The sequence below is a fragment of the Benincasa hispida genome, chromosome 12, assembly GCF_009727055.1.
Source record: "Benincasa hispida cultivar B227 chromosome 12, ASM972705v1, whole genome shotgun sequence".
Lineage (NCBI taxonomy): Eukaryota > Viridiplantae > Streptophyta > Magnoliopsida > Cucurbitales > Cucurbitaceae > Benincasa > Benincasa hispida.
The window spans coordinates 56,426,920-56,440,212 of NC_052360.1; the positions used below are offsets into that span (position 1 = coordinate 56,426,920).

The 13,293-nt window shown below is 35.4% G+C and overlaps 1 protein-coding gene across 6 annotated transcripts; it reads right to left on the reverse strand.

Annotated features, from left to right (window-relative positions):
* Window positions 1–372: 372 nt before the first annotated feature.
* LOC120068222 (lipase-like) lies at window positions 373–10,510 on the reverse strand. 6 transcript variants are annotated; one of them, XR_005479130.1, is made up of 13 exons: window positions 10,332–10,509; window positions 10,155–10,239; window positions 10,006–10,076; window positions 9,695–9,780; window positions 8,998–9,063; window positions 8,799–8,846; window positions 8,639–8,706; window positions 3,335–3,407; window positions 3,083–3,244; window positions 2,478–2,672; window positions 2,255–2,349; window positions 1,588–1,839; window positions 373–1,220 (listed from the first exon to the last, which is right to left on the reverse strand). XR_005479130.1 is itself a non-coding variant. In XM_039019930.1 (12 exons), exons 2-12 carry the CDS (start codon window positions 10,160–10,162, stop codon window positions 1,641–1,643), a joined length of 1,071 nt encoding a protein of 356 aa, XP_038875858.1. In that variant the 5' UTR covers window positions 10,163–10,239; window positions 10,332–10,509; the 3' UTR covers window positions 1,396–1,640. The 6 variants fall into 6 exon arrangements, 5 of the variants coding, with proteins under 5 accessions (XP_038875858.1, XP_038875859.1, XP_038875861.1 ...); XM_039019930.1 differs by lacking the exon at window positions 373–1,220 and having other exon boundaries at window positions 1,396–1,839; XM_039019931.1 differs by lacking the exons at window positions 373–1,220; window positions 10,155–10,239 and having other exon boundaries at window positions 1,396–1,839; window positions 10,297–10,508.
* Between the last annotated feature and the right edge of the window lie 2,783 nt (window positions 10,511–13,293).

Consider the following 13,293-nt stretch of genomic DNA (forward strand, 5'->3'; position numbering starts at 1 on the left):
GTAAGTTGTCCTTATCAATTGGTATTAGAGTCTTGGTCTAAATCTAGCTAGGGGTGAAATACTCATAAAATGAACAAAGAAATTTTAGTGAGTGTTAACACATATATGACAAAGATAATAATGCATCAAACTAACTTTTTAAGTATAGAAACAAATAAACTCATTAGCTTTGAATTTCCTTCTTGTTTAAAAATGATATATAGTTTAAAAAATATATGTTTTAATCAATGTATCCCTGTCGTATCCATATTCTAAATTTTTAAAAAATGATGTGTCGTCGTTCGGTGTCGTATTGTATCTATATCCGTGCTTCTTAAATGTAGAGAGGGAAAATTGAACCTCTAACTTACGAAATCGATAGTACAAATGTTATGTCAGTTGAACTATGCTCATTTTAGTAGAAGTAGAAGACAATTCAACTTAGAGTTTGTGCTCAACCAATTTGAATTCTTAAATGTCCAGCCCATGGAAAACCCTCCATATGAATCATAAATCCCAACTTGGCAGTGGTTTACTTCATATTATAGGTGAATTTGAGCTTAGGTGAAATCAGACCAATGTCAGGACTACTTAACCTCAAGATGGACAAATTTGAGGCTAAGCTCAATTCCCAAATAGGCCTTGGACAAGACACGCCACGACCCATAATTGTGCAGCTAAGATTCTGCTCGTGAGCGTAATAGTATTGGCCTGTCTGACTGTGACACCCACTGGTCGAACAGAGACGAAAGTCGGACATAGTGATCCAAGAGTTCCGTGTGGAAGGACTCTCGCTCAACCGATCAAAGGTATGCTGGGGATAATAGGCTGATGACTCCCAAAAGCTCTTATCGACGGAATCGTTTGGTACCTCGATGTCAACTCATCACATCCTGGGGTTGAAGAGGCCTGCCACCTTGCTACCTTTCTGAGCTCCTTCTGTCATCCGACTAAGTCGTCTCCTTCTAGGTGCATTGAATAATGGACCGGACACTTCACTTTACGTATTGACTCTTTGTCCTTTCCTATTCAAATTTCCCGCCACCTCAATCAAGGCGCTGAGGTGGATTTTATTGGCCCAAGCAGGTGCATACTTGCACATATATACGTCGTGAGAATCGGGAGACTTGAAGCATCCGAAGCACAATTCTCCTTCTCTAAACTCTTATTGCATCCTAAAACCTTAGAACTAACTTCAGCATCGGAGACGGAGGTTATTTGTTTAGCAAGTCACATCTTCCCTGATTCAAATTTACAGTTGAAGCACATGTGGGTCAAGTGAGCTTTTGCTTACCCAGTTTGTGCATTAACATGCTATGACATTGAAAACCTAATAATGATAAAAAGGTTATACTCGTTTTCCATGGATAAGCATGATTTTATTCACATTCAAAAGGACAATATGGGTCTAAGAGCTGAAGAAACAGAGATGCAACAGTATATGGAGCACATTACTCACCTCATAATATATATATATATATATACAAACCATACATACAGTGGTGATTCATCAAGAATGAAGGCAATAAACATTTCAATATTGAGGTTTTAACAAATATTGAGAGAAAAAAAAAATACTCAAAGAGGAACAGGAAGTTGAAAGCTGACCTCCTCCCTCAGCTATCTTGCAGGGTAGTCTCCTTAATCAGAACCAATTTATTTCATTTTGCCTCCGCAGTCTGTGCCCGAGAAATGGGAATAGCAGGATTCTTGAACAACATGACATTACCTTCCGAATCAACCGATCCATACTCGACCAGCAATGGATCCATCACAATCCAACATGTTCCAGGATCATCTGTAGGGAATTCCACCCCATAATAGGATAAATGGTCCTGGATGCTGTTTCCAACTACAGATCTGCATTTAAAGGTCCAAAATCGCACGAGTTTTTAAGATGGTTGCTTGTTATATGTTGTGCTATCTCATGCTTCTACCAACATAACTATGATATATTGTGATCAGCATGTTGCTGAAGTTAATCACTCATCAACGTGAAATTTTTTGCTAGAGATTTCAACAACATCAAGGGAAGACGTATAGGACTCAACGAAACAAGTTATTTTAAAGAGACTAGGGATGCTTCACAAAATTGGAAACATTGACAAAACCTCTTGAACTAGGTTGGTTTGGTCAGTTTGACTCTTCTTTTCAGTCATTCGGTTTTCTAAAGCATAAATTACTTGTTTATTAGTTGGATATGAATTTCTTATTTTGTTGTTTTGTACAATGGTATTAAAGTTTTACTAATCGAGACAAAGGCTGAAAGATTTACCTGCTACAGTTTGGGTCTTCACCAGAATCATCACAGACTGTCTCAGAGTCGAGGGCAAGACACGTCGATGTAGATGAAGTATCCTGAAGCCATACCTGCAAAAGAGAAAATACATCAGCTCATCTAGAAAAAGAAAAGGCTATTGGACTCTAGATCTAAGTAATTTTTTTTTTTAGCAAAAATATGCATAATTCACCTATTTGAGTTATATGGCAATTGGTACCTCTCTTGGGAAGTGATGGTATGTTTTCCGACGGAGCATGGAAAAGTAAGGAGGCAAATGGGGCACGATATCATGTCCATGTGTGACTCGAATGGTCTGTGGCAAATGTTTGCTGTAGTATGATGCAAAAGCTGCATTGCCAATGCGAGGTTGGCCAAATGTCACAACTTGAACATTTGAGGAATTATGATTGACCTGTGGAAAAGGTAAATACTCCACTATAAGGTAATTAATCAAATCCCTCCAAAACTAAACACAGATGGCACTAAAACTCGAAGGTGGTAGTCCAAGAAGATCATAACAGGTGATTTTCAGGATTTGCAACACGTAGCTGATTCAAGACAACCTCCATTTCACAAAGATAACCAGAGAAAAAAAAAAGTACTTCGCATAAAAAGTTGACAAAGCCAATGAACATAGAATCAAGAATTCCATTAGTCTTTTTCATACTAATACAAGTTGAATCTAAAATATGCAAATGATCATCAACAAATAATCATTCCACAGTTAAAAAAATATTGACCAGTATAGATATCTTCAAGCAAGATGCGAAAAAGTAGTTGTTGAAAAATGAAAAGATTTTTTGCAAGCCACAACTCACTTACTATAAGATCGAGAGCACAAAAAGCAGCAATTGCTCCTCCCATTGAATGCCCCGTCACAATAATGTCAAGGTCCCCATAAACTTCCTTTGCTTCTTTAACTGCATTTAGAATTGCAGGGCGTATTGTTGTACAATGATAAGCACGATAAAATCCACTATGTACCTAGCATGATAGTAGACCAAAAAAAAAAAACAATGTACTTAAAATCCTGCGGAATAATTACAGACCAACGGAGCTTCAAGCACTACACACCTTTGCACCCGGCATTCCAGGATAATCTAAATCTAGCTGCTTCCAGAATAAGTCTTCTATCCAATTCTGTATGCTGCAAAGTTCGTTAATCTATTGGTTTAAAATCAAGGAGACAAAAGATTAACAAAAAAAAATCACATCAAATCTTGATGGTGTGAAAGGGAATATGTTTATCTTTGCAGACAATGGTGGCATTTTTCAGAATAATAATAATAATAATAATAAACAAAACCAACGCCTAATGACTGATCATTACCAAAGAAATCAGTTTAGAACAAGGAAAATTGAGAGTTCAAAGCAGTAAAAAGGCCCATTAACAAGAACAACGCGAATGAATTAAGAAACTATGATAATTGGACAACATTTCCGTGCAGACTTTTTGGGCTATAGCCAGTGAATCTAAATTATTGCACTTGACGCAAGTGAATTAGCTACATTTAACATGTAAGTTTCAAAATATTACTGTATATGAAATATTGCCCAAAAATTTGGAAATATAGACAATGAAAACGTCAAAAAGTCAAGTTTTTTGAAAGGTATCGTTTATTATTACTCAAAGAAACAGTACAATATCACCTACAATCACAGTCCTCGATCTCAGATGATCGATCCCTCTCCTACCTCTCACTCTCGAGAAGTTTACTCTCAGACTTCCCTACCTTTCTCCTACGCTCTTCCCACAATATAAACCTCACTCCTCCCGCAACCCCTGTGCACCCCACTCTCAACTCCTTTCAATACAGCTAACTCTCACCCATGGTCCCCACAAACACACTTCCCTGCCCTCTCTTATTCTTTCTAACATATATATATGTACAATTGGGGCCTAAAATTACTTCCCACCTCCAAAATCACCTTGTTCTCAAGGTGAAAATCAGGGAATTACTACTGAAAATCATCAAATACTTCCCAAGTAGCTGCATGTTGTCGCAAGCCCTCCCAACCAATCAATACTTCCCAATGCCCTATAGAAGGAGTTTTGCGATAACCAAAAACCTCTTCTGGTTTGGTAAGCCATTCCATATTATCAAAAAACGGTGGAAGATCATATTGAACTTCTTGTCATGGCCCCATAGCCTTCTTCAACTGGGAAACATAAAACACGGGATGAATGTTTGCCCCAGTACGCAACAATTGATAAGCCAATGTCCCTACACGATCCACAATCTAGTATGGCACAAAATATTTGGGAGGCGATTTCTCATTCCGTCAGCCAGCCACCAAAGTCTGACGATACGGACGAAGCTTCAAATAGACGTGATCCCCAAGAGCAAATTCAACCTCCCTCCTCCTATCAACAAACTTTTTCATCCGACTTTGAGCAGCTACCAAATGATCCTTCAAAACACGCAACATTACATCCCTTTCTTGCAGTTTCTGATCCAAACTAGAATTAGAGGTAGCCTGCTCTCCATAGTAGATCAAAGTTGGAGGTTGTTGACCATACACAACTTGAAATGGCGTAATTCCAATGGAAATGTGAAATGTGGTATTATACCAATATTCTGCCCAGTGCAACCAAGCATGCCACTGTTTAGGTTGATCCCACGGAAACATCGCAAGACCTCTACACTCTTATTCACGACCTCCAATTATCCATCCAACGAGGGATGATAAGTTGTGCTTCGATTTAATTGCGTCCCAACCAGTCAAAACAATTCTTGCCAAAAATTACTCAAAAAGACTTTGTCCCGATCAGAGACAATGGATCTAGGATAGCCATGTAGATGGACTACCTCTTTAACAAACACATCCGCTACCACCTTAGCAGAAAAAGGGTGCTTAAGTCCAATGAAATGACTATATTTAGAAAAGCAGTTCACCACAACCAAGATAGCATCATAACCCTATGATTTGGGCAACCCTTCGATGAAATCCATTGAAACGTCCTCCCAAATAGCATTGGGGATAGACAAAGGCAACAACAACCCTACTAGAGATACGGCCAGAGCCTTATTTCGCGACGAACAGAGCACTCTTCAACAAACTTCTTCACATCATTCTTCATTCCCTCCCAATACAATTCCCCTACTAAGCATTTATAAGTGCGCAACTAACCCGAGTGCCCCCCAAACACCGTATCATGGTATGTGTGCAACATGGTAGGAATCAATATGGAAGTCTTACAAAGCACAATTCTTCCTTTGAACCTCAACACACTTTACTGCACTGAAAAATGAGAGACACTGTCTTCATTGGCAAGCCGTTATTGTACCACAACTTGCAACTTAGGATCATTTTTCACCTCCTCTTTGATCACCTCGATATCCAACAGCGTAGGAACTATCGAATTAGCTAATTCCACCTCCTCCGGCCTCCTAGGCAAAGCGTCAGCTGCCTTATTCTCCACCCCCGGACCATAGAGTACTTCAAAACCATACCCGAGCAACTTGGATAACCATTTTTGATGTTGAGGTTGTACCACGCGCTACAACAACAAATACTTAAGAAAACGTTGATCTGTAACAACCACAAACTTCTGCCCCAACAAATATGGACGTCATCGCTAAACTTGTCCAGAATACTAGCACAAATTTTCTCAGATACTGTTTAAATATCTGGTTCATCAGTGCTTGGAAGGTTGATAGAGCATTAGTCAAACCGAAGGGCATACTAAAAATTCATAATGACTTTCGTGCGTGCGAAATGCAGTCTTCTCCACATCACTTGGGTTCATCCCTGGTGATACCCTGATTTTAGGTCGATCTTAGAAAACCACTTTGCCCCATTCAACTCATTAAATAGCTCTTCAACAACTGGTATCAAAAACTTGTCTGAAATAGTCACACTGTTTAAAGCTCGATAGTCAACACAAAACCTTCATCCTCCATCCTTCTTTTTTACCAATAAGACCAGACTAGAATAGGGGCTGGAACTAGGCTAAATAATTCCTGAAGCTATCATTTTTGCAACCAGCTCTTCTATTTCACTCTTCTGATGATGTGCATAACGATATGGTCTCACATTCATAGGAGAAGCTCCTGTTTCCAAATGAATGTGATGCTTCACTCCTCTCCTTGGAGGTAAATCTCCTGGCCAATCAAAGACATCATCATACTTCAAAATGACTTCAGTTAATGCTTCCTTCGGATTAAAAACATCTTCAATGCCATAGAATGCTTCCAGAGTTTCAACCCTTTCCAAAGCACGACATTCTACCAAAAATCCCTGGTCTCTCCCATCCCAGGTCTTCATCATCCTCTTCAGACTGACTTGCATTTTCTTCAGGCTTGGATCACCCTTCAAAACCATCAACTTTCCCCCTAGCATAAATTTCATGGTTAACGTTCTCCAATCAACTTTAGTCACCCCCAACGTGTGTAACCACTGCATTCCTAAGACCATATCCACCCTCCTAATTCCAGAGGCAGAAACTCATCAACAATTGCTAACTCCCCTATCTTCAACCATATTCCTTTACACACTCCTTTCCCCTTAACTGTCATTCCTGATCCCAAAATTACTCCATAATGAGCCATGTCATCAACTTGTAGCTTCAATTCCTCCACCAGACCTTGAGTGATGAAATAGTGAGTAACACCACAATGTATTAGTACAATTACGCATCGATTCAATACTTCCTCACACACCTTCATAGTTCCCGAGTTAGATAACCCAACCACTGAATTCATCGATAATTCCACAGTATTCTCAATCGTCACTGCTAGCAATTCCACCAGCTCAAACTCTTCTTTTGCATCCTCGAATATTTCCAGGTCTTCCACATTATCCTGCACTAGCAGAACCCTCAACTCACGTTGCTCCTTGACCTTACATCGATGCCCCACCGTGTATCGTTCATTACAGCGAAAACATAACCCTTTTTCCCTCCGCAAACGAAATTCTGCATCCGATAAATGCTTTGTCGGACCTTCGCATTTTCCCCCCGTCATTGTTACTCCCCGGAGGGTAATCGTTCTCATCGGAACAATTTCCGGAGGCTTAGTCGCTTCCTTTGTAGACGTGAGGTTTTCAATCTTAGGAATTTCTTTTTTATTTAGGTTTTTCCGAACATCAATACTTCTTATAGTCATTTCGACACGAGTAAGTTCCCTACTCTCCACACGTTGGGCCGCTTTCATCATGCCTACAAGCCCAATAGGCTCCCAACACTCGACCTCGACCCTTACCAATGGTTTCAGCCCATTCATAAAAGTGTTTTCCAAAATTTCATTAGTGCCACTAATTTATCTAAAAAAATTATATATTCTTCAACATAATTCTCCTGTTTAATTGCTTAAAATTGGCCACAGACCGTACCTTGACGAGGAGATCGGAATCGTTGGAGGAGACGCATCTTCAAATTCTTCCAATTGAAAAATGGCACATGCTCTTCCTTTGTATGATACCAATCCAGCGCCACAGCTTCGAAGCTCATTACAGCAACGATCATCTTCTCCGCCTCGATAAGTTTATGAATCTGGAAATACCTCTCTACCCGGAATAACCACGCGTCCGGATTTGTTCCATTAAACACCGGCATCTCCACCTTCTTGAACTTGTTTCGTTCAATTTGGACATCTCCACTTCCAATCTTCATCGCTTCATTTGGTTCCATTACTTCTATACCTTCGACCTCCTTTGCTTTCTGATTAACACTGGTACTTCCTTCCTTCAAATTCATCTTTGTCCTGATCCGGAATTGTGAAATCTCCTCTAGTAAATTCACTAATAATTTCTGCGTCTCCTCTAAAGATCGTTGCTGCAAATCAGCTTGGACATTCAACCGCTCTACACTTTTCGCCAACAACTTCATTGATTCCTCCATCACCGATAATTTTTTAATTTCAACTCTCATTTCCGAGACCTCCACATCGACCGCATCGATCTTCTCGTCCATCCTCTTCTGTGCCATTTTTCCAAATTTTCTCAGGGTGAAGAAGCTCTGATGCCAATATGAAAGGTATTGTTTATTATTACTCAAAGAAACAATACAATATCATCTACAATCACAGTTCTCGATCTCAAATGATCGACCCCTCTCCTACCTCTCGCTCTCGAGAAGTTTACTCTCAGATTTCCCTACCTTTCTCCTACGCTCCTCTCACAATATAAACCTCACTCCTCCCCCCAACCCTTGTGGACCCCACTCTCAACTCCTTTCAATACAACTAACTTCCCTGTCCTCTCTTATTCTTTCTAACATATGTATGTGCAATTGGGGGCCTAACATTTTTTTTCCCTCATCGTGTTGCTCTCAGTAGCCACACAACAAAAAACACCGAAAAATTCTTGATAATTTTTTTCAACAACTAAAGCTCCAGGAGAGTACTGCTTGAAGAGAAAACTCTTATAGAGTTGTACCTTGTTCCCCGGGTTCCTCTGAATGCAATTATAATAGCTCGTGGATTCTTTGCTACTCCAACATATGACTGCAGCAAATCATGATATCAACCATGGATACAACATATAATTAGTAAAATGCAAGGTCGTTTGCTCGGGAAAACATCCTATAACTATTCACCTGTAAGCAACTTTCAACATCTACAACCAGCTGCACAACTTCAAACCCCTGTATCAGAGGAAAATAAGCATTGATGCCAAAAACTTGAACAGGTGAAGAGGCTGGATAACATATTTTAGAAATGAAACCATGATATAGTAATTCTCGTTTCAGGTGCAGAAATTTATTGACGATAGACCATTTCATTTTTTCCAAGTACCTCAGTGAGGCCATGGCATCTTGAACATGTCCACGTAAATAATGCTGTCATATCAGAAATGTAAACCTGAACAATGAAGGAGTTTTTAGACTTGGTTAGATCTCACATGAAAATAGCACTACTCGACATTCGTAACAAGCAGTTGTCATTCAGTTTAGGAAATAATGGCTTCATGCAACTTGAGCAACGTCACATTCATACTCTTACACAATTGATAAATTCAATAAAGCTAACTTAACTTTCAATCAGAAACCACTAGAACCAATGAGTGTGTCACCCCTTAGGGCCTTAAGCTTAGCTTATCATAAGAAGGTAATGGGGCAATTTTACTGGAAATACATACTTTTTCAATCCAAAAACTTAAGCAAGTGAGTTATAGTAAATGTAATTATATCTGTACTTTAACACTGGCTCAAAAATTTGTTGAAGATTCAACAAGTAGAAATCAATATAACTTAGAGAGGAAATGGCATTACGGAAATTTAAAAAACACATGACCTCCTGCACTCGTACCATGTTAAACCGCCAATCAACCCAACAGTTAAAGTTGATGAGTTATGGTAAACTTAACTATATCAATACTTTAACACACTCTTGTTTGTATCAATAGATAGACAATAGAAACTGCCCTTCTAAGCCAAGCTAAACAAAGAGAGCTCTTGCTCTCTCTGTGTTAGGGTAGGTGAAGCGAACTTACTGCAGAAGCATATTCAACCATGACAATGGCAAAAGTGTGGTTGTAAACAAATGAACTATTTGTCCTGTACTCCATCAACTTCGGCTCTACGTTTAAAAAATAAAAAATAAATAAATAAAAAAATAAAAAAAAATCCAGTGAATAGACCGTTTTAAAAGTGTGCTCCATTAAAAGAAAATTACAATGCATTCTAACGTTATGAAACTATTCCTCAAATGGGCAAAACTAGATAAATTTCACAACCATTTTCTCTATTATCTCAAATTGCAAATGTGAAATGTTAAAGAAAAAAGGACAAACTGGAACCCCACCTCTTCCAATAGAGCAGACTAACAAGCAAGCAAAGAAGAACAACCCCAACCATCCACGTATTTCAATATATCTGAAAATAAAGAGAATTAGAAATCGAATTTGAGAGAACATTCCACAATATTGACCGGAAGGAACAGTGAACATATACCTCCTCATTTTGATTACACCTGGATATCAATATAATAGAATCTAAACAATCCTAAATTTAGGGCTTCTGAACTAGCTCCAATAATCTGAGAAAACATTCAGAAATCAATGAGGAATGGTAGAAATCAACGAGAACAACATACTGGAGATTGAGAAACGGGATAGATAAGACTATTGCCTTCTAGTCAACGTCATCGGAGCTCCGGCGAAGATTGTCTTCGCCATTTCCGGTGACACAATACAGAAAAATAGCGATTTATACGGAATGAAGAAGATGGTCTAAGGGAGGAGAGAAAGTTTGCTTGGCGTCCCCGGAAGTTTGAAGAGAGAATTTTAACAAAAATAGAACAATACGGAAATAAAATTACATTTTACTCCATCTTCTAATTTGTTCTATTTAGTTTCAAAATTTTAAAAATATTTAATAAGTGCTTAAATATATTTAAAAATAATATTTTGGTCTTTATAGATTTAAAATTTGTTCAAATATAGTCTTTATATTTTATAATATCTCATTTTAATTCATATACTTCCCTTAAATTTTAAGTCGAATATCTTGAAATTAAACTTTATCAAAATTAATTAAAGAATAATGATGATTTTTATTTAAAAATAACTATGAGAATGTATTTTCGAATTTTAGATTGAAAATACTAATAATAATTTTTAAAAAAATAAAAAAATAAACCATAAATTAGTCGTATAGATTAAATTTAAGATTCATTTAAAGCACGTGAACTAACATTTTAGACATTTTAAATAATAATGACTAAAATTTTTAACGATTCCTAAAGATAATGGCCAAAATGATATTTTAACCTTTGATTTTTTATGCAATAGATAATTGTATTTTTAATTAAAAATTACTAGTCTTTTAGGTTAACTTGTAAATTTGGTCTAGTCCATAGAAATTTAAAATTTAAGTGTATAAGGTTTGGTAAAACCTTCCAAAATAATTCCTACCATATGGATTATATATGAGAGTTTTATCGAGTCATAGAAACTATTTATGAAGTATTATGTGATAAATAAATTTTAATTTTTAAAATTGAAATTAAATTCTAATTTTTTCCAAGTTACCTAAAATCAAATTTATAATTTAATATATTTTTAAAAAAATAAAATATTAAACAGTCATAGTTTAGAAATTTATTAAAAATCTTTAAAAAATTTATGCATCTGACATCTTTAAAGTTTAGATACAGAATTTGGATGAACTCAAAATTAATATGTATTATTAATATTTTCATAATTATTTTTCTTGAGTAGGAGGTTGGATTTCAACTTTTAGTGATACATTTTGTATGTAAGTTGAATTATGATTGTTTTAATTTTATTGTTTTTTTAAGGTTGAATTATTAATTTTTCTTTTTCTAACTAAACTTATCCTTTATATATCGTCTTATTATTGGGGATTGAATATCATCCTTATCCTGCTTCTCTTTCTCTATCCTTCAAACACTTGAGTGTCAAATCTCTAAAAAAAAAAATCAATTGTTGTGTACTTTCTCTTTTTGGAATGAAAACTATAACTCTTAGAAATCCTCAATCTCCAACCCCATCAATTATCGATTCATTGGTAAAGAGAAAGCTTCAATTTTGATCCGCACAAAAAGGCATTATAATATGGACACTATCTCAAAAAGAGGTTCGGTGAAATAGACATATTCGATCAAATCAACTCTTATATATCTATGCATAGGATATCAAAATGGTCAAGAAAAGTCCTAGAGCTCGAGATTTTGTTTAAGGTGCTAAAGATTCAATCTATTTGGGGCTGCCCAAGACCGGAAGCTCAAAACCCTTATTAAAATAATGTAATCATTTATTGATTTCATAAATAAAATAAAGTAGTAAAAAAATATAGCTCAATTAATATCTTTATGTTAATGAGAAACCACGATCCCTGTTGTACTAAAAAAATTAAGGTCCCGTTTAGTAATTGTTTCATTTTTTATTTTTTGTTTTTTAAAAATTAAGTCTATTTGCTCACCTTTTTTTATAATGATTTGCATATTTTTTAAGCATAATAGTTAAATTCTTAGCCAAATTCTAAAAACAAAAATAAATTTTTAAAAGCTATTATTTTTAGTTTTTAAAATTTGACTTGATTTTTTAAATTATTGATAAAAAATTTATAACAAATAAAAAATTTGAAAAATGAAAATAATGTTTATAAATTTAATTTTTAAAATAAAAAATCAATAATGATTAAGGGAGACCTAAATAAAATAATATGCCACTAAGTTTGTTTATGAAATTTGTAACGAACGGCCTTCTTTATCTTTGTGGTCATCACTTTAGAACATCACACGTGTCAACTGACAACTGTAGGGTCCATATGGATAATGCTTCAGGGGCCAGCTTGGTTTTTGTCTTTTCCTTAATTACTTAATTAATTAATTAATAACTTTTGCCATTTTTATTTTAAAATTGATCGATGATTTAAATTCGGATTATTTGTCTTAAGTGTTAAAAACTGCAGGGATAAAATATAATAAATTACAATAATATCTCTAAACTATTTCATATGTTTTAAAAATACATATTATTTTTAGAACTCTCTTTAGCATAGAATTCTGTTAAAATGTTGGAAGAAAATTAGATCATCTTGAAATAAAAATTACAGTTTAAATACTATTAAATCGTTCTAGCTAACCACCACAGATTCCAATTTTCATCTAAATTCTAATAACAAATTTGGAGTTTTTTATTTATTTTTTAAAGGCATAGTTTTGATTTTTCCTTTTTGTGATTTACATAACAAAATAATATAAAATTATGGAACGAACAAATGATACCAATGGTATAGAATTTAAATTAGGTTAAAAATCACATTTAGTCCCTAAATTTTCATAGAAATAATAATTTAGTTCTCAAATTTCGATTTGTAACAATTTAATCTCCGTACTTTAATTTTGTATCAATTTAGTCCCTAAACTTTTATATGTAACAATTTAGTTCTTATACTTTAAAATTTCTAACAATTTAGTCTCTATGGTAGACATTACTATTAATGTTTAATTAAATTTCTTGTATAAATAAATTGATAAACTAATTAGAAACTCAATATTTTTATAAATATAAATTATACATCATAAAATAATAAAAATTGATATTTAATTTTGATGAATTTTTTT